Source organism: Toxoplasma gondii, chromosome Ia, assembly GCF_000006565.2.
Source record: "Toxoplasma gondii ME49 chromosome Ia, whole genome shotgun sequence".
NCBI classification, from domain to species: Eukaryota; Apicomplexa; class Conoidasida; order Eucoccidiorida; family Sarcocystidae; genus Toxoplasma; species Toxoplasma gondii.
In genome coordinates, this window is record NC_031467.1 from 1,650,524 (window position 1) to 1,669,191 (window position 18,668).

General features: G+C 51.8%; 3 protein-coding genes across 3 annotated transcripts; 1 reads left to right on the plus strand and 2 right to left on the minus strand.

Annotated features, from left to right (window-relative positions):
- Nucleotides 1–1,870: 1,870 nt before the first annotated feature.
- On the minus strand, nucleotides 1,871–8,250 carry TGME49_295650 (hypothetical protein). The gene is made up of 4 exons (XM_018782280.1): nucleotides 5,987–8,250; nucleotides 4,774–5,555; nucleotides 3,969–4,133; nucleotides 1,871–2,781 (listed from the first exon to the last, which is right to left on the minus strand). Exons 1-4 carry the CDS (start codon nucleotides 7,053–7,055, stop codon nucleotides 2,746–2,748), a joined length of 2,052 nt encoding a protein of 683 aa, XP_018638533.1. The 5' UTR covers nucleotides 7,056–8,250; the 3' UTR covers nucleotides 1,871–2,745.
- Nucleotides 8,251–9,273: 1,023 nt separating this feature from the next.
- On the plus strand, nucleotides 9,274–14,431 carry TGME49_295640 (peptidase family M13 protein). Its single transcript, XM_002371462.2, has one exon. It carries the CDS (start codon nucleotides 10,203–10,205, stop codon nucleotides 13,317–13,319), a length of 3,117 nt encoding a protein of 1,038 aa, XP_002371503.1. The 5' UTR covers nucleotides 9,274–10,202; the 3' UTR covers nucleotides 13,320–14,431.
- Nucleotides 14,432–15,106: 675 nt separating this feature from the next.
- Nucleotides 15,107–18,431, minus strand: TGME49_295630 (hypothetical protein). Its single transcript, XM_002371461.2, has 3 exons — nucleotides 17,577–18,431; nucleotides 16,960–17,038; nucleotides 15,107–16,687 (listed from the first exon to the last, which is right to left on the minus strand). Exons 1-3 carry the CDS (start codon nucleotides 17,687–17,689, stop codon nucleotides 16,412–16,414), a joined length of 468 nt encoding a protein of 155 aa, XP_002371502.1. The 5' UTR covers nucleotides 17,690–18,431; the 3' UTR covers nucleotides 15,107–16,411.
- Nucleotides 18,432–18,668: the final 237 nt, after the last annotated feature.

Sequence of the window (18,668 nt, forward strand, 5' to 3'; positions counted from 1 at the left end):
GCACTGCACAAGATACGAAAGAAGCACTGTGCGATGCGGCAGAATAAAAGTCGTTAAACTCTGATCTTAGTGGTGATGTTTCTGCTTCTCCACCTGAGATGGCCGTTGACAGATGTGATGTCTGGTTCTGCTTGTAGTGGGCGAGAACACAAACGCTGTTCCCCCAGTCGAGGGAAAACCTGCATCCGAAATCGTCCTGTTATCCTCTGCGCAAGCGTCACGAAGGAAAACAAATGACGCAGACTCACATCAAAACAGTCACGGCGCTTCACCACTCTCCACATTCTCTCGTGGTCTACGCTCGTCCAGATGTGTGCTCCTGTCTCTGTTTCTACTTGTCACATGCAATTGATGTGCAGTACGATAAAGATATACATATATATATGTATATATATTGATGGATATATGTGTATTTGCATAGGCATTGTTATTTGGAAAGCTGTGTACATGTGTGTATACATTGATGAGTGAAGATATATATATATATATAGATAGATAGATACATAGATAGATACATAAATGACCGTCGCTTGATACAAAGGTGTACACCTACCTGTGTATAGACGTATATATATACGTCGTTGTACGCGAAGACAGATTTATGTGCGTGTGTGTAAACGAGGAGAGGAGGTTTACTTACTTTGAAGAACGGACAAGGAACTGTGAAGAATGCACGGAGAACTTGGGCGCAGTCCGGGAACTTCGACCGCATGTGTGAGCTTAGATGCACTGTCTTCAGATGAACATGTCAATCTCGAAGCACCACACGCCTCTTCGGTGTTTAAACAGACGTGACACCACAGTGCATGCTTTCTGCCTTGTTCTCTCCATTTACCAAACGCGCCAATGAAGTCGGCAAGCGCCCTAGGAGAGAGGGAACTGAGAAGTGAAGGAAGCAAAAGATGAAGATACACACGGCGTCTGGGTAAAGGAAGCAGGGGACGATGTAGAGCGAAAGGGAACTAAACACGAGGAGACAGGAAGGTTAAGATTTCGACTGAGAGAAATTAAAGAGAGAATGTAAGAGAGTCGTATATATATATATATATATATATATATATATATATATATGCTCACATATAAATCTAGGTTGTGGAGAGAGACGGAAATAGATATGCATGGGATTAGTGAAAGAGATGAGGAAGGCTTCGCGCTCCGCTTCCCGTTTCTTGTAGGCGAACCTCAAAGAGTCCCTCCTTCTTTTGAAATGCACCAGCGTTCGGGAGAGCTACAGTCTCCTAGGTCCCATAAAATGTCTCTGTTTATTTCAAACAGTGTTGGAACATCAACCACTCGTACGGAGAAGAGTGTATACACTTCGGTAAGGCTTCCAGATCCAGAAAACCAAGTTTCCACGATTGCTGTAGACCATCCCACTCACCTTGAGATATCTAAGAGTCTGTCAGACTAGACCGAGAACCGGACTCTACACATAAATAAATAGCTTATATCTATATGTAAACGTTAGGCTGAGTCCTTCCGGAGACGCCAGTAAAAGTTTTGAAGCTCCATCAAACCAGAGGCTGCGTTTGAATGGGAACAAGCAGGAAAGGCGGCTGTCTAGTCAGAAAGATGTTTGGTAATTTTGATTTTCTCTCCCCGGGTAGGGATTCAATCTGAGGGGGTTTGGCGTCGTCAGGTGGGTGCATGCGCGGCGAAACGAAAAGCTAGGAGTCGCAGATCGTTTCTTGAGAAGCGCGGAACGAAAACTCGCGTGTTTTCCCGATTGGCCTAAGACCCCCCAAAAACGGTAACTCAGCGGAAGTCAAATCGGTGGAGCACCTCCTGCTTCTGTGCCACTCTTCTTCGGAGAAAGGTGCTTGTTTCTGGGTTCTTTAATTGTCGCGGAAACACAATTCTGTCGTTTTTTCACCCGCAACACCGCGGTGGAACCAAGCAACAAATAAAACGAAATACTTGCCACAAAGTGTCTGTGCTGACGGAAGTGAAAACCGCACGAAATCTGCATTGGCAGACACTCCAGAGTCTTTCAATTCAAGAAAGAAGGCGAGGCCCTTCCAGGCACTTCCACAGAAACGTAGGCTTCAAATGACCATTTCCTCGTAGCATGTCCGTTCAAACGCCTCCCCCCCCTGCGGAAAGGGATGTCCAAACACGCACAGCGTCGTTCACAAAAACGTTTTCCTCGGGGTGTCCTATGTCTGTGTGCGCAACTTACACCGATGTACAAGCGCCACCAAAGGCTTTTTTCCTAGCTAGAGCAAACCCCCGAGAGCTTCCCGAACAGCGTCTCCATTTGATCCCCGTTTCGGCTTGAACAGGCTACTGGGGCGGAAGACAGCAACTGTCTGGGAGTGTTTACAATCCTTTTCCGGCGGGCAGATAGCACAAGTTGGACTGGCGGTTCAACTCTTTCTGTGAAGACATGGTACAAACTCCCATTCAGTTCCCTCTAAGAGCCTAGACAGCCGAGGCGCGCTTCGGCATCGGGCAAGAAATGCGCATTTGGTTTTTCCTCGCGTGCCGATTCCCCTCCCGCTTCTCTTTCTGCGACAACTCCGCGTGTCTCTGTAAGATAAAAAGCGTGCAATCTGAACTCCGCACTGGGCTGGGGCGGTGTCCATACCCTCTCTGACTCGACAAAGGAAAAAACGAGAAGCCTCCGACGCCCCGCCACCTATACAGCTTCTGCCTTCTCTCATGCCGTCTGCCTCCAGGAAGGCGACCGACGGTGGGGTCTTTGGTTTGGAGGACAGAAGAGCTTTGTGTCTTTTCTTTTAACTTTCACGAGCATGCTGACTGGGGCACCGCCACCAAGACCTGGTGTCACACGAGGAAACACAACACAGCAAATGTGCGACTGCATGCATCCACTGCGCTTCGAGGAGAGAGAAAGCTCAGCAGATCCGAACTTTCTTCGGTTTTTTCAACGCAGGCAGGCGCGTTCAGACAAACGCAGATCTGCAGGCTTTCTCGGATGCGAAGAAAACGGCACACAACGATGCAGTCTTCTCCCGTCCGTTTCTCTCCAAGTCTGAGAGTACGAGAGCCGAGAAACTGAGAGGAGGTGCTTTCTTGCAGAGCCACTCAGAAACGGAGGGGAAAATAGACAAACGAGCGCATGCAGCCTTGTGATGGAAAAGCGGAGAAAGACTGGACGTCGGAAGAGACACTCACCACCTTTCATGTTCGCACTGAGGAACGATTTTCATGAAACCGCGACACGATTAAGCAGCCGTTGACAGCTAGGGAGGGCACAGGAAAGACTCTTGTAGAAGAATGGGTGACATCAACAGATGAGTGAAGAGTAAATTAAGGAACGGAGAGAGCAACATATGTGAAGAATACATCAAGAAACGAACGCGCAGATTACTCATATCCAGAAGTCTAGGTACAATGCCTCCCAGCATCGGATTCGAGGTGCACCCATTATACGTTGCACTACTCGTTGAGATAGAGTCTGTGCTCCCAAAATCCAAGTTCTCCTGTGTTGGCTGGGCACAGGCAACGTGAGTGATGAAGTAGACGACAGAAAGTGACTATCACGGTCACATCCAACTGTGCAAATCAGACAGACGCATCCCTCACAAAAACAGTATAAAACCGGAAGACAAAAACATAACAAAAAAATAACAAGGGAGCCAGGAGGTTCGACAGCAGATGAGAGGCTGCTGTGGTCCATTAGAATGGGGAAGTAGAAAGATTCCCCTCACGATCTGAGCGTATCAGACCCTCAAGAGTACTTCTTTTTCCTCTCGTTTTTATTCCCTTCCTCGCCTTTTGACGTCTTCCTCACCGACGTCCTGCGTTCCTGAAACAAGACGCTCTCCCACTCGACATTTAGATTTACAGAATGCGAAAACTGCCATGCGCAGCTACTCGGAAGGCTCTCAGTTTATTATCATCAAGGCAACGCAGTGCATCCCTATACAATCTCGTCATTCGTTCACACAAACGGCGTCCATGCGTTGTTCGAGGGGCGCCGTGGTGGTCCTTGTTCCTCTCACCTGGAAAGACTTTACAGGGCTACGAAGCAGTTCACAAATCAGCGCACAGATTGCAGAAAGCAACGCTCGTCCATCTCCAACTGCGCGTTTCACTTCGCTCCGTAACTTGGTGCAGCTCTCCGACACAACCGTTCTGGCCAGGTCAAACGCCTCCAAATGCCAGGTCTGATGCAAGAAGAAGACAGGAAAAGTGCTCTCGAACGTCTCCTAAAACGCAACCCCCTCCTCATGCATTAAAACATAGAGTTCGCAGGTTTCAGTTTCAGTAATGCCATTAGAAATTAAGACAGATTGCTTAACCTTAACAGCGCCTGAATGAGGATTATACTGCATTAACCCAGCCTCACGTAAACACCCCCTTGTACCCCATATATACATGTACATGTATGCATATACATATACATATATGCTTGTAATTTGCTTACGCATCCCGTATTTGTATACACACGACGTACCTCACTGAGCACAGGCAACAATCTATGCATACATACGTATGTATCCACAGACGTTTATACAAACATACTCATACACATATGCAGGCACGTCGACGTTGTAGACAGAGTTGGACTTGTGCGTTGTGTCAGCACGGAGTTCGGTTAGTCGGTGGAAGGGAAGTCGAATGGCCGTCTAAGCGCACCCGTGCATGCGTGTGAAAATTGGGAAGTAGAGGATAAAACAGTTCCTGTGTTCCCCACAGTTTCTTGCCTGGCCCTGGAGAGCCGTTGTCAGCTGCTGTCCCCCCTTTATGTCGACTGTGTTTGTTCTCGCCTTCGGCATGCACCACGCCCCAAAAAACTCTCCGCACCTGTGCGCGGTCGCAGGCCTCGCGGATTCTCTCGAAGATCGACTGCTCTCGGCGGACGTTCTCGCCAGAGCGGTCTTCTTCTTCCGAGAGATCGCCTTCGTCTTCTCTGTCTTCTTCCTCTGTCTCTTCCAAACTCGTTCCGAGTTCGGTCTCCACCTGAGTGGGGTCCACCTTGCGGGAAAGATAGAACCGCATCTCGAAGAAGAATCGGGACAGCGAAGAAGCGGAGAGGCTCTCGTTGAGAACCTGCCGCGTCTTGCCCTCGAGTTCGCGCAGAAGAGCAAGGAAGCGCAACAGCGCCTCGCGCATACTGTTGAATTTGTCAAAGGTCCTTTTAGTCTGCTCGGCGACGTCCTGCGAAATCCGCGAGACCGCTGCCTCGTACGTCCTCGCGGCTTTTCGCTTCACGGCCGCGACGGCGGAGAGCAAGACCGAACAGACCGAAAGCACGGTTCTCCCCTGCGGCTCCCCCTGCCTGTCTCCTCCTGCTCCGTACGCTGCGCCCCCCGCCTCTGCAGTGTCGGTCTCTTCCGGCGGCTCGCCACCTCCACGGAGACAGGAGACAGCGGGCGAGGCGGCGCGGTGCATGCGTCGCTCCTCTGCGGCTCCAAACAGAGACAGCCGCCACTCGTCGCTCTCCGGAAGAGTCCACTTTCCGCTGAACACGGAGTCCGGGAGCCAAGCAAAGAAGTGCCTCTTGGGAAGCTGATTTGGCGCAGAGACAGCAGCGGAGGGCAGCGAGAAACTGACCAAAGGCGAGAGGCGCTCCCATGCCTCAGCTGCTGAAGATGCGAAACAGAGCGAGGCAGAAGTCGAGTCGTGTGTGGAATCATTTTTCCATTTGAAAAACTCCTTTTCAAGACCTAGCACTTCAGGCTCTGGGCGAGGTCGAGAATTCAGGCGCTTGAGGAACAAGTGGAAAGACGCATCTCGACATTCACGCAGGAGTCACGAACCGGACCCGCCGGACACAAAATGAAGCGACAACTCCTTCCCAAAACATGAAGAAAGTTTTTCTCTCGAGAAGACGCTCTCTTAAGGTCTCCACCTTGGAGAAACGTTCGCCGACTCAGTGCGAAGCAGAGGACCCGAGACTGCTCTGAAACTTCTATGAATACATGGAGTTCGGTTTTTTGCGCCTCCTTCTACAAGTACCAGCTTCATTGTGCGAGCAGACGCGAGCTCTTCTAAACGCACAAAGCATGAAACGTACCGCGGGTGAGCACTTCGTCTGCGGGGAGACAAAGAAAATCGGTTTCTCCTTCTTCATCTGGCGCGTCGCTCTCGTCTAGCCTGTCCTCCCTTCCTTCCGTCCGTCCTGGCTGTTCTCCCTGCTTCGCCGCATTGTCGAAGTCCGACGCAAGAGACGCGCGAGAGGAAGCAAACGCAGATGTGTAAGAGGAAGACAAAGATGGAAGGTGTGGACCGCAAGAGGCCTTTTTGGTGTGTTTGTCGCGGGTCTTGCGAGCGGCGATGACGCTGACGGCTCTGCGCGCCTGGGCTTCCACGACTTCCACGACGGAGAGAGGCAGGAGGAGGCGGGCAAGAGTTGTCCAGAGGAAGCGCATAAGGCGCAGAAGACGAAGCGTCTGGCGAATGCAGAAGAGGGAAGTGCGGCGAGAAGGGAAGAAGAAGGGGCAGCTCCGGGTGGAAGCCGAGCGGTCCTTCTGTTGGCATACGTCTGGTTTGTCAAGTTTGTTGTGAAGACTCGCAGGGAGGAAACTCGCGGCTCGTCCAGGGGGCAGGAAACCGGGAGATGGAGGTTGCCGCTCTTTCGTTTCTTCTCCTTTGAATCCTTCGTGCTCTGCATCGCTAGCAGTTGTCGTGGCCTCCCGGGCCGCGACGCACGAGGCGCCTGGAACGACGTCGCTCTGATCGACGAATTTCTGGCTGGCGGCCACAGAAACACGGAATCGGGGCCCAGTCGACGCTCCCCAGAAAGGCGGACTCGAACTCCCGCTCTCCTTCTCTGAGTCGCCAGCGTCTTCCGGCTCTTGGCCGTCCACGTGGCTGTGCGCCGCCGGAGCGGCGCACTGCCACTCGGGCAGATTCCGGCGGAGTGCCGGCATGGGCCGGACTCGGACCGGCTTCACGACCATCTCCGTGAGCCTTTTCTTTCTGGTTGTCTCGCCTTGGGTCCCCGGTTCGGGTGAGGCGCCGGCGAAATGCGGAGCTGCGCCGTCTCGAACGTCTGCTGCGCAACTGTCGGACCACCGGTCGTCGACTGCTGCCCCCGATTGGGGTGTATGTACACCCGAAGCGCTGGCCTCCATGTTGGCCATCTGGCCTTCGCAGCTGGGGACCGCTCGTTTGGCTTCCGCTGGAATTCGCTCTTCGACCTCTTCTGGAGCGAGGAGACAAAAAGGGCACACTAGAGGCTGGGCTGCAGACGCGCGCGTCGTTTCCTCGTCTTGCCCGCGAAATGGCTTGCTGTTGTTTCGAGTGGAATCAAGAGGAACGCGAGCAACAATGGTGGAAAGAACAAGAAAAGCGGGGAGAGGAGCACGGAGAAGGTAGAGACGAAATACGAGATCCGGGGCAGCGCGGTGACGACAGGGTGAACAATGGAGGATGACGTACTTAAGATCCGTTGTGTTCCTTCACATCGGACCAGCGACTTTCGTCGCGATATTCCGCTTAAACCCTTGAACTTTTTTCGACACCTAACCCCACAGATGTGCAGCTGAGTCCAGCTTCAACTGTTTTGAGGTTCAGCTGAAGTCTACCTCACACACCACACAGCTCCTCTTGTGTGCCACGGCTACACACTGCGCTTCCTGGCGCAGGCTCCGGCCAGTTCAGTCGGGCAAAAAATGGCGTTTTTTCCGTCGCGTGAGGCGCTTTTCCATAGAAACCTCCGTGTTGTGCCTCTGGGATAATTCAACACGGGACCAAGAGCGACGCACCTGTCGTCCGTTCAGCAAGAAAAGCTTCACGGTCGTGGCACTCGCTTACTATTGAGAAACAGGGGCAGGGACAGTGGCACTCTGATGAGGGACGAGGGGGCGGCGGCGCGGCGGGCCCACTAGACGGGAAAAGGGGAGCAACAGCACGAAAGCGCATGGAGAGGGAAATAACTCAACGAGAAAAGCGTTCGTTGCACGATAAAAAGAAGGGAGATAGAACGGCTTTCCAGAAATTCGGTTCCCTTTCGAGTGCGCAGAACCGAGCTTTCCGCAACCGTGAGACACGCACTGTGTGGGACGGACTCCTCATGAAGCTTTTCTTCAACAGAGACTCGGCGACACCGCGACACCCAAAAACAGACGGATCCAAAAACCATGGAGATCCAAAAACATGGCACAAGTCGCCTGCCCTCTCGAAGAGTTAGTCACACTCAGCTGGATGACCGCCTGGAACCCGCCGGACAGCGGCCTGCAGTGCAGAGTCACATGCTGTGCGTGAAAGGTGACCGAGACGGACGATGGGGACGGGGAAGAATAGAGCCCCCAACAACAGGAGAACTCAGAGAGAAAGTCGTTTGTGATAACGGATGTTCAGCCGTCGTTAAAGTGGCTTTCGGCAGGGCGAAAGCGAAGAACGTAGGAGACGCCAGAGCGAAACACCGCATTGATTACGCGCAACGGCCCTATGTCGCCACCGTTGCTCCTGCTCACACCAGCTACCAAATTGCACCTGTGCTTACGCACATCGGTTTTTTTCAGACACAGTTGAATGTGAAGATTAGTGCAGTGTGCTTGGCGGGTTCTTTCTCATGCGGGTTCATCAACCGAAGCAGCAAAAAGGGAGTGCGGCTGAGAAAGAGTTACACCGTGATCATCTGTGTTGGATATAGGCGCCATTCTGTGGACGAGAAAAGCAGTCGATTTCCACGTTGCGGACGCAAACGGGGTTCGCGGAACCGATGAACGAAATCTGTCGAAGGTTCTGGTAACAAACTATGAATATCTGTGCTCTGAGCGAACTTTTCCTCCCTCTGTATTCAGACGCCTGATTTATGTTAAAGTGCAGTGTCTCCAGAAGTTCCCACGACATGGGAAACCTGCATAGGCCCAGAGACCGTTTGCTTGACGCGGTGCATCCCCCCCGAAACTGCCTTTTTCTACCACAAAGGTCCACCCAGTGACGAGTCCTATATTGTATATGCACACCACATTAAGACACAAGTCACGCGCAAGCATAATGCTCGTAGCGGGGCACAAGCAACGAGAACGGCAGAAAAAGACACGCGCTTTGTATGGTGCCGTCAGGGGCCATGTAGGCATCTTCTGCGAGGCAGTGGTCGACATTTTCAGGGCAACATTTCCTTTGTTCCACGCTTTCCCTATCGAGTTGCCCGTATTTTCTGCTGTTCCACGAAGCTTCCTCTCTCGGTTGTCTGGGTGGCCCGTGGCACAGAGCAGAAATAAGCAAAAAGCGGCAAAAAATGATCCGTGCCATCGGACAGAAGGCTTCGAAAGACACCTCGAGCAGTACGCTTGTCAGGGCACACCAAAGTCATTCATTTGGTTGCCTCAGAGTACCGCAGTCGTCAGTCTTTTTTGAGGTTGTAGAACAGGATGTCTGCAGTGGCTCACGGTAGACTACGAATCTTCACAGGTGTCTGCGCGGGAGTCTTTTGTCTCCTCTGTTTCGTCTAAGGAAGTGTAGAACCAGTTTGCCGATTATCTGTCTCGTTTCTCGTTTTCCCATGCTTCTTCCTGTGTATCCTGTTCAAAATAGAAGTCTCCATCCATTTATGTTAGTGATCCAAACTGGTTTACGCCCAAGCTTGATGACGCTCTGGCTCGCCAGGCTTGACTCAGGTTGGAATCTTCGGAGAATCGCTTTCCGTACCTGTGGCCTCGCACAAACGTAACCAGCACATTCCTTTTACGCATACCTACGACCGTGCACGGAGTGAAAGAGAAACCCTTATTTGCATTCGCGGTTAGTCTCGCTCAAAGCCTTGCGCGTCGTCCTTCCATTCCCTACTCTCCATCGAACGCAGCAGGCATCCCTGTATAAATGATTGCATGATTTTGTCCCGTAGACTATCTTTGTTTTTGCTCTAGGGGTACCTGTGGTTTCCCTTCCAGAGGAGATCCCGGTGATACACAGAAATACGCAATATTCCCCCTGGTCTGCATATTCAGATTAGGGCACTGGTTGAACCTGACAAATACCCTGATTTTTTTTCATACGCTCCAAATCCCCTTTTTTCTCACAAGTGGCGAAACGCTGCCTCAGCTTCTTGTTCCATACACCAGTATCGTCAATAGATACATGCACATAGATACGTACGTTGCCATCGAGATTGTATTTTTTCACGTGCATCGCTTAAGCGTTTTATGCATGCCCACGGCATGTGCATTCGTTTATAAATATTTATACCTCTGCATGGTTACGTACGTCTCAGGATCGCCGGGTTATCTAGTTCTCTCATGGTTGCTGAGCTTCTTCGAGTTTAGGCTTCTCCATTTGACAAGATGGACTCGCTTCGGTGCCCTCAGAGGTTTTTCACGCCGAAGCTGCTTCTCTATCTCTGGAGTGGCTCTTTCCTTGCATCTCTTCTGAGGGCCACCGATGCATGCAGTGCACCTCAGTATCACCCAGATAACTTTGAGCTGACAAAAACCCTGGAACGGCGACGGCTGGAACCGGTTTCTTGGTCGACGGAAAACAAGGTTCTCGCGCCGCCGAAGGTGCCGGGTCTTCTTGCGGAGAATGCCGCGGTTGAGAACTTTGTTCAGTCTCGTAGCATTTCCGGGGAGACAGCGGATGAACAAAACAAGAAACATGAGAATGTACTTGGCAACCTCAACCTGGATGCCTTCCTCCTTGCTGCCGATGCAGGCATTCCAGCGGAGGAGCAACACAGCGGCACAGTCAATGCTGACGAGCATACCCATGGTGCGTCGTCGTCTTTCCCTCGCTCGAATGCTTCGTCTCAGACTCGTTCTTATTCCACGCTGCGTGACGAATCGCGTTCCACGGGGGACACAGCCTCACCTGTTGAAATGAACCAGGCACGTGAACAACACGGAGACGAGGACGACGCTTCGAAGTTTTCCTTTCCATTTCTGAAACCGCCGGGACGGTATCCACCGCCTGAGAATCTTGCGTGTGTAGACAGCGCTCAGTGTGCAAGAATTGCCGAAATGATTAAACGAGATATGAATCCACGCGCTGATCCGTGCTACGACGCAGAAGAGTATTTCTGTGGCGGGTGGAAGACACGTACTTCTCTCCCTGCAGATGAGAGCTCGTGGACGCTTTCGTTTGACACTTTAGCCCGAGACACGAGAGATTACTTGAAAACCACCTTAGAGGCAAGAAGCTGCTCGGACATGCGAGACGAGCTCCACAGGCAAACTCCACAAGATTCTGTCTTTTCAAACCTCAACAGCCCGTCTAGTGTCATCGGAGAAACAGGAAACCGAGTAGATGAATGGGACGTGTTGGCTACATGCATGTACGAAGCGTGTATGGATGAAGAGGCGATCGATGCACGCGGGGCAACGCCACTGACAGATCGCATGTTTGGTAGATCTGAGAGAGGCTCGATGTCTCTGGAGTTCTTACTCGATACGGACTTCGAGGCAGAAGCAATTCATCTCGCAGAGCGCGGAAATACTCACCCAGACTCTTCAGCTATCTCCACTTTTCCTGTGTCTAGAGAAGCAGTTCTGGTGCAGCGGTTACAAGCGATATTTCACCGGCTGAAAGACGTGTTGTTTTGGTCGGCCTATGTGGGTCCCAACGAGCTGCATCCTGACCAAGGGCAGACACTGAATCTCGGGAGTCTCAAGCTCGGCTTGTCGTACCACTTTTATGAAGAAGACCACTTGGACTACCAGAGGTACTACAAAGAACACATGGCCAACATTCTTCAGATATTCGAGGCGCATTTGCTAAAAACGCACCCCCAGTTGCTAGCTAGAGCTCAAAAGGTAAACCCGAATCTGAGGCGAAGCTACTCAGAGCGAGCGCAGAGGATCTTTGACCTTGAGAAAAACGACCTTCGGCCGCTGGTCCTCTCTCCAGAAGAGACCCGTAAAGTAACTCAGTACACACACGAAGTCACCTTCGGCGAGCTAAAGGCTTCCACAGATGCCTTGGATGTTGAGGCGCTGCTCCACCTCTACCTAGATATGCTGCCTCGGAAACTAGGAGAGCAGGCTCCGTCTGCCTCCTCTCTCGGCGGGAAGATTGCTTTCACGTCTTCGGGTGTCGTCGTTGACGACAGCCTCGTGCTCCTAATACACGAAAAAAACTACTTCGCCAAACTCGAGACCACGTTGCGCTCTGTCGACTGGGATGTTTTGCACGACTACATCTTGTACAAAGTGGTCCGAAGCGACGCGAGTATGCTGTCTAGAGACTTCCGCGACGAAATTAAGCGCTACTCGAAGCAAGTCACGAAGGCCGAGCCGCTGCCGCGCTGGCGCACGTGCGTCTCGTCCGTACCGCAGTGGATTTTGGCACGGAGATACGTGCTCGGCCGGTTCGATCGCCAGAAGAAACAAACCGTCCAGCTGATGGTCACACGCATTCGCTCGGCGTTCAAGAGCTTGCTCGAAGAGTACGCGTGGATGGACGAGCCGACGCGCGAGGAGGCGCTGGAAAAACTTGCAGGGATGCAGGAAAAAATCGGGTTTCCTGACTGGCTTCTTGACGACTATGAAACGTACTTCACGCGATACTACGGGGACAAGTCCGCCGCTCTCGAACTCGCAAGCATCCACTTCGAGGTCCAGTGGCACTTGGGTCTTGAGGCGATCCGGTCGCAGCTGGCGGAATTCGGGGAACCTGTTGATCGCCGGGAGTGGGCGATGAAGCCACACAGCGTCAACGCGTATTTCTCGCCCTCGCAAAACGAGATTGCCTTCATGGCTGCGGTCCTCCAGGAACCGTCACTCTTCGTCGCGAGTCCGCACGCAAGCCTAGGCGAGGACACCGTGGTCAAGGCGCTGAGCTACGGGGCGATCGCGGGTGTCATTGCACACGAAATCACTCATGGCTTCGACGACGTGGGAAAAGAATACGACGTCAAAGGCCGGCTTCGAAACTGGTGGACACCTGAGAGTGAGGAAGCCTTCAAGGCAGAAGCCACGTGCATGAAGGACCAGTACAGCGGCTACAGCGTCGTGATCGTCGATGTAGAGAACGATAAGGCGATATATAACACACGACCGAGCAGGGAAGCGTCCGAGGTGGAACACTCAGACGGAAGCAGCGGACAGAAAACAGTTAGGGTTAGAGGGGACCTTACCCTTGGGGAGAATATCGCGGACAACGGCGGGATTCAACTAGCCTGGGCAGCTCTGAAACTCGAATTGTCGCCAGAGCAACTCAATTCGAGACCATTGGAGAACTACGGGGTGACACTCACGACCGCGCAACTCTTCACTTTTTCCTGGGGGCATTTCTGGTGTGAGATCGCTCTGGACAGCTTCATTCGGCGGCAGGTCGAAACGGATCCGCACAGTCCAGCGCGCTTCCGCATTCAAGGTCCTCTCGCCAACTTCGGCCTCTTCGCAGAGCAAGAACAGTGTCCTGTGGGAAGTCTGATGAATCCAGAGACAAAATGCCGAGTGTGGTAACAAAATGGAAGGAATCGTTCCTGGGGAACGGCAAGGCTACTCCGGGCTTCATCTGTGAAGCAACCACTAAGGGAGATGCAGGAAGCTGAGAGGTGTGCGATCGCGCGCCAATGTTGTATAGGCACTTTTTATTTAAAAACGAGCAACAGTCAATGTCTCCTTGGCACACCTATGTTTCGTGTTATGTATAGCGACCCACTTGTTGTCGAGTAGATACAATAGTGATATGGACAAGGGAGAGGGGTATACGCAGTTTATATGCATGCACTCAAGTTGGTAATACTCGCATCTCTGCCAACTAAGCTTAGCTTTAGCATCTCTTGACACTCACCGCGCAATAAGCGCAAGCGTTTCTCTGTAGCATTTGCTATCTTCACACTCTTGGAGTAAATCTGCGCACGTGTTGGTGAGCATTTCAGGGCCATGCAACATGCTGATTGTGCGTTTCGACTTTGACCGGGTAACTTCCGGTCTGTTCTTTGTCGCAGAATAACGTGATATACACCAGTGATTATATCGGTACGTGTTCTACTGCAGACACTTTGGTCTCTATGCAGAAGCGTCGTCATGAGCCATCGTAATGTGTAAATTTTATGCAGGTACGAGAGTGAATGGAGAATGCATATACACGTTCGTCCTCCCTTACCTTTCTTGTACTCATGCTCAGATCTCGTTACTGCTCTGTAGAAGGTGGCTATCTACGTTAAAATTCTCTAATCGCAATCAGAATCATGATTTGTTCAACTTCATGGATTCATGTGAAGAGTTAATGACGTTTTTCCTATGTTGCTACACAACAGCAACCTCCCGAGGGAAAAAGGATCAGCTACGGGGAATTCATGAACACATTGGAGCTGTTAAACGCGTTAAAGGACTGGTCAGCAGCTGGCTCACCGCAGCGTAGTGGGTATGATGTCCACGAAACAAAGCGGTCTTTACCCGTTTTGCTTCTCTCACCTCCGGGCTCACGGGGGCACCGCACCAACGCATCCGGAAATTAAGATCCCCTGCAAGCCGCGGGCTGCTACCCTCAAAACCCCAGAAACTCTAACGCATATCGAAGAAGACTTGTGTACGTGCCTCTGTAGCTTCCCCGGAGAAGGCGACTGTACAACACTCCTGCGCCGTGGCAACCTCCAGCACATCGTTTCGGCGGAAGGTGCAACACAGTCAGTGTCCTAGACATAATCGTTTGCGGGTCGCGATGCGCAACGAAGAGGTGGATATATGTGCCGCGAACACAAAACTGTTGAAAGCGTCAAGGCATGCGATACCGTGGGACACTAGGCAAAACAGAGCATGTTTTCTTCATAGAATTTCATAGCTTGGCAATATAGCCGAAGACGGGACATAAATTCGTCTAAGGACATGTGTTTTTCCTCTAGAGTGATACTCGTAGAAAGAGATCAAGTGCACGAATTTTCCAGGGAAGAGAATGCTCGGAGGAGAACGGAACGAATCGTGACATCAGAACATTTGCGTCTCTCCTCTGTCACCACGCATCGGTGCCAACTGAAGAAGTTACGCAGAAACAATGTGAAAGTTATGCAAGCGCCGACGACCGCAGCAATCTCGGGACCGAAAATAATATGCATCGCAGCCAAGATGTGCCTAACTCTACTTCATACCTATGTAGACACATGTGCGGTACATAGGAATAAGTGTCCATATCCGTATACATGCGTGCATAACAGAATTCGTGTCTCTCCTACCAACAGATGTGGGGCTGGTGTAGTCGTGAAAACAGAAATGAGTGTATCTTCAGGGAGACGACGGAGCAAGTGGGAACTGGGCACTCATTGACCTGTTCTTTGTCTTGCAACAGATACGGGACGAGAACAACGAAAGCAACCGACGCCATAACAGTGGCAAGTCACCGGGAGCTTCCACACTGCAAAACAGAATCGGAAAGCACTGGGGAAAATCCGTTGTTGCGTTTCTCTACGCAAACTCCAGGACAGATGCTGTCAATGCATACATAAACACACATGCACGCGTCTTCTATACAGTTGCATGCGATACAACTGCGACAATACAGTTGAGCCGAACCTGGGGACGTGACAGGGGCGAAGAAACTGGAACAACAGTTGTACAAGAATGCTTTAAATATTTCTTTGGCCACCATTTCCCGCGTCTGGTTGAAGTCAGTCACGCATGGCGCTCAAACGGATGATCTCCACTTGCGCGGCAGGCGCTGAAAACTCCAGAGAGGTTAACTCCTATGTGCAAATACACTTCTAACATCTCAGTACACACAAGTCGACGACAGAAAACAGGTTCGGCATCTGATGTGCCGTACGGGTGCTCTCTTTGGCGATGCACTAGGGAGGCGACGCAACAAAAGTGACTGCCTCAGTCCGTCCAGACAAAACGCACTCGGATCGCATGCAACCCAGGCGAAATCACACATCCACAAAGTAGAAATGTAAACACGCCCTCACTCGTCTGGGGATATGGATCTGTCCACGAACATGCTGACGAAGAAAACTATACGCGGTTTCAGTGCACAGAACCTCACATCCGCACAGATAAGCAGACTCGCACGGACACGCGCCATGTTCAAAAGAATCGTTTGGCAGTTGAATTGTATGAGTTTTGGATCTCCACGAGTCACTGGGACAGATGCCCCTTCTATCTCGTGTTCCACCGTCTCTCCTCTACGGAGTTTTTGAAGCACGCGCGCTTTGCGTTTTAACAGCTTTTGGAGAAAACGCAACTGGAAAAACCTTTCCGCACTGAGGGCCGAAGAGACGTTTTCCTCACATCGGAAAAAGAAACGAATCGTCCTTCCTCCGCCTCAACCCGTCGCTCTCCCAGTCCGCGAGACGCCAGTTTCTTCTAACCATCTGTGTACCCGGTGACCTCGGTCCACGCAGGTGCATGCACGCACTTTACCATCCACTGGAACGGCTGTGACTCTTTTCTCTTTTTCGTTGGATTCGCCTGACTCGCGGCATGTGTTCCGGACAGACCGCCAAACTCCGCCTTTTCGTTGCTCGCTCGCGACCGCTGTTCCTCGTCAAATGTTGCGTTTCGCCCTGTTGGACTCTAGAAAGTACTCTCCTCCTTCTTAATTCTCCGCGAGTCTCCGTTCACTTCTGCTTTCTCTTTTTCTTGTTCGTGACAACTTGCCACTCCCCTTCTCCGTCTCTGTCCACCGGCTCGTTCGCCTGGTCGCCCGACTCCTGCGCTTCAACTCCAGGAGCAGACTCCACTGCTGCACTGCCTTTGTTTCCTCGGCGTTTCGCCTTGCCTGGCTGCTGCGAATCTCCATCGCCAGCAGATGCTGTCTCTTCGCTCGACGCACAGAGAGGGCCGTTTGACCCTGACGCCGGCTTCTTCTTGCGAGGGCGGCTCTTCCCTCCCGCCTAACGAGAGGCCACACACGAACACGCAAGCAGAAAAGCGGCTCTCGAGAAACCGGGGACCTGCAGGACGGACCGCAACTGAAACAGAATCCGACACATCCGTTCAACTATTTGCTTCGGCGGTGAAAAACCGACGAAATAAAGGTGAGGTACACCCCCCCGGAGGAGGTCCTCTGGGGTTGTGCTCCGAGAAAGCCAGCAAGGCGGACACCGCAGACAATCGAGAAAAGAATTTCTTTCGTCGGGGAATTTGTCACTTCCGAGAGCCTTACGCGCTTGTTGATGGCTGCAGGGGGTTTGCGGTACTGCAGGTAAGACACTCCGACCACTGCGAAGAAGGCGACAAACAACCTGCGATGTCACGAAAGACAGAACAACGCGCGAAGTGGCATAGACGAATCGACTTGATTCTCACCAACGACGGGTAGGCTAGCTGGAAACGGGAAGGAGAAATGTGACTCGCGTGTCTGACATGTCGGCCAATGTCGTTCACCACGTCGTCTCCAAGGGAGATGTACAAAAAAAATCCATCTGAAAGGCGGAAGCCCGTAGATGCACGCATTTTTGAAGAGGCGCATCTGCATCCGCATACATCGCACGTCTGCACCGCGGCTGTGTCTCCCGATATCAAACGCGGTACACACACACACACATGACGCCACATAGGCAGAAGAATAACCCAAACAACGCTGTTTTTATATATATGCGTCAGCAGACCGACGCTGCATATACCTAACCATATATACATATATATATTATATGTCGGGCATTCGCTCAGTCGGACAACTCGACACATCTCCGCAACCACGTAGAAGACAAAGTACGAAAACAGCCACTCCCGTACGAAGCACAGATGACGGATGCTGGTCTTAGTGCACGGAAGACGCACGCGAGGGTTACGTAGATTGGATCGCCTTGTTGTACTTGATCGGCATAGTGCATGAGCGCCTGGACGACTTTGTCCACCGCCGCGGCTGCCCACTCGGGCATCTTAGGTGCCATGTTTGCGCCTAGAATTCGACTCGAGTACCTCTTCGTTTCTTCCACGGCGCGAATGGAGCTTTTTTCTGGAGAGAAACAACGCAGCAAACCCTGTGTGAAAACGCCACAGTGCGGGCACTCGACCGGTTTGTCGACAGGAAGCGGGCAGCCTCGAATTGACGGTACTGCCGGCACTGGTAGGGCGGCGGATTGGCGCTGTGGAGCGAATGCGGAAGCAGACAAGGAGGGATACGGCACGAACAGAGAAGAAAGTTGGGGTAAGAAATAAAAAGAGGAAACGAAAGGTAATCCAGAGACAAAAGAGAGAACAGGAGAACGCAGAACGAGTTGGTGGCGGCCAACAGTCTGGATAGCTCCGCGACAAACGGTGGACTACTTGGTCCTGGCGTCTTCCAGATGTCCAGTAGGAACGTGATCACCAGTCTAGCTTCCGAAATTGTCGGGAAGAAAAAACACAAAAGCTACTGTGAACTATTTGCTCCCGAGAGCACGGAAGACGAAAGGACAAACAGCCGAAAACGAGCTTCGCGGAATAGGGACACTGTTTTGCGTTGGAGAACTGGACGACTACATGCACATCGTACGAAATAACACACTCCGAAAAGTTGAACAACCCGTTTCCACGATAAATACATGCAGAGCTACGGGAAAATATGTGACATTTTTGGCTTGGGGGAGAAGCAGCTCCTCTCTATTCTTTTGACGGCGCCGCACGCTGACCCCGCCTTCAGAACGAGAGCACGAACCCGCGGAACAGTCGAAGTGTGTAGGGGTCGCGGTAGCACTGAGTAGAACAATGAGAACACTCGCACAAGACAGATAAGCACAGAGAGAACTACCTGTCCCTCGACGCGCTCCTTCTTCCTCTTCGACAAAAGAAAGTGCGCGAGGCATTTGCTGTACATTGCTGCGTCGAGAAAACCTGAAGCGCCGAGAGTTTTGAATGTGTGTGGACTGAGACGGGACTTCCGGCTTCCTC

Bases quoted from the DNA above. Each gene is read 5' to 3' on its own strand.
- TGME49_295630 (XM_002371461.2), bottom strand. From the start codon at position 17,689: ATGGCACCTAAGATGCCCGAGTGGGCAGCCGCGGCGGTGGACAAAGTC. The intron at 17,039-17,576 runs GTGCGTCTTCCG...GTGACATCGCAG, and splicing joins CCAATCTACGTAACCCTCGC to GTTGTTTGTCGCCTTCTTCG. The intron at 16,688-16,959 runs GTAAGGCTCTCG...GCCTCTCGTTAG, and splicing joins CTGCAGCCATCAACAAGCGC to GCGGGAGGGAAGAGCCGCCC.
- TGME49_295640 (XM_002371462.2), top strand. From the start codon at position 10,203: ATGGACTCGCTTCGGTGCCCTCAGAGGTTTTTCACGCCGAAGCTGCTT.
- TGME49_295650 (XM_018782280.1), bottom strand. From the start codon at position 7,055: ATGGCCAACATGGAGGCCAGCGCTTCGGGTGTACATACACCCCAATCG. The intron at 5,556-5,986 runs GTACGTTTCATG...TCGCATCTTCAG, and splicing joins AGACGAAGTGCTCACCCGCG to CAGCTGAGGCATGGGAGCGC. The intron at 4,134-4,773 runs GTGCGGAGAGTT...TTCTTGCATCAG, and splicing joins AGGCCTGCGACCGCGCACAG to ACCTGGCATTTGGAGGCGTT.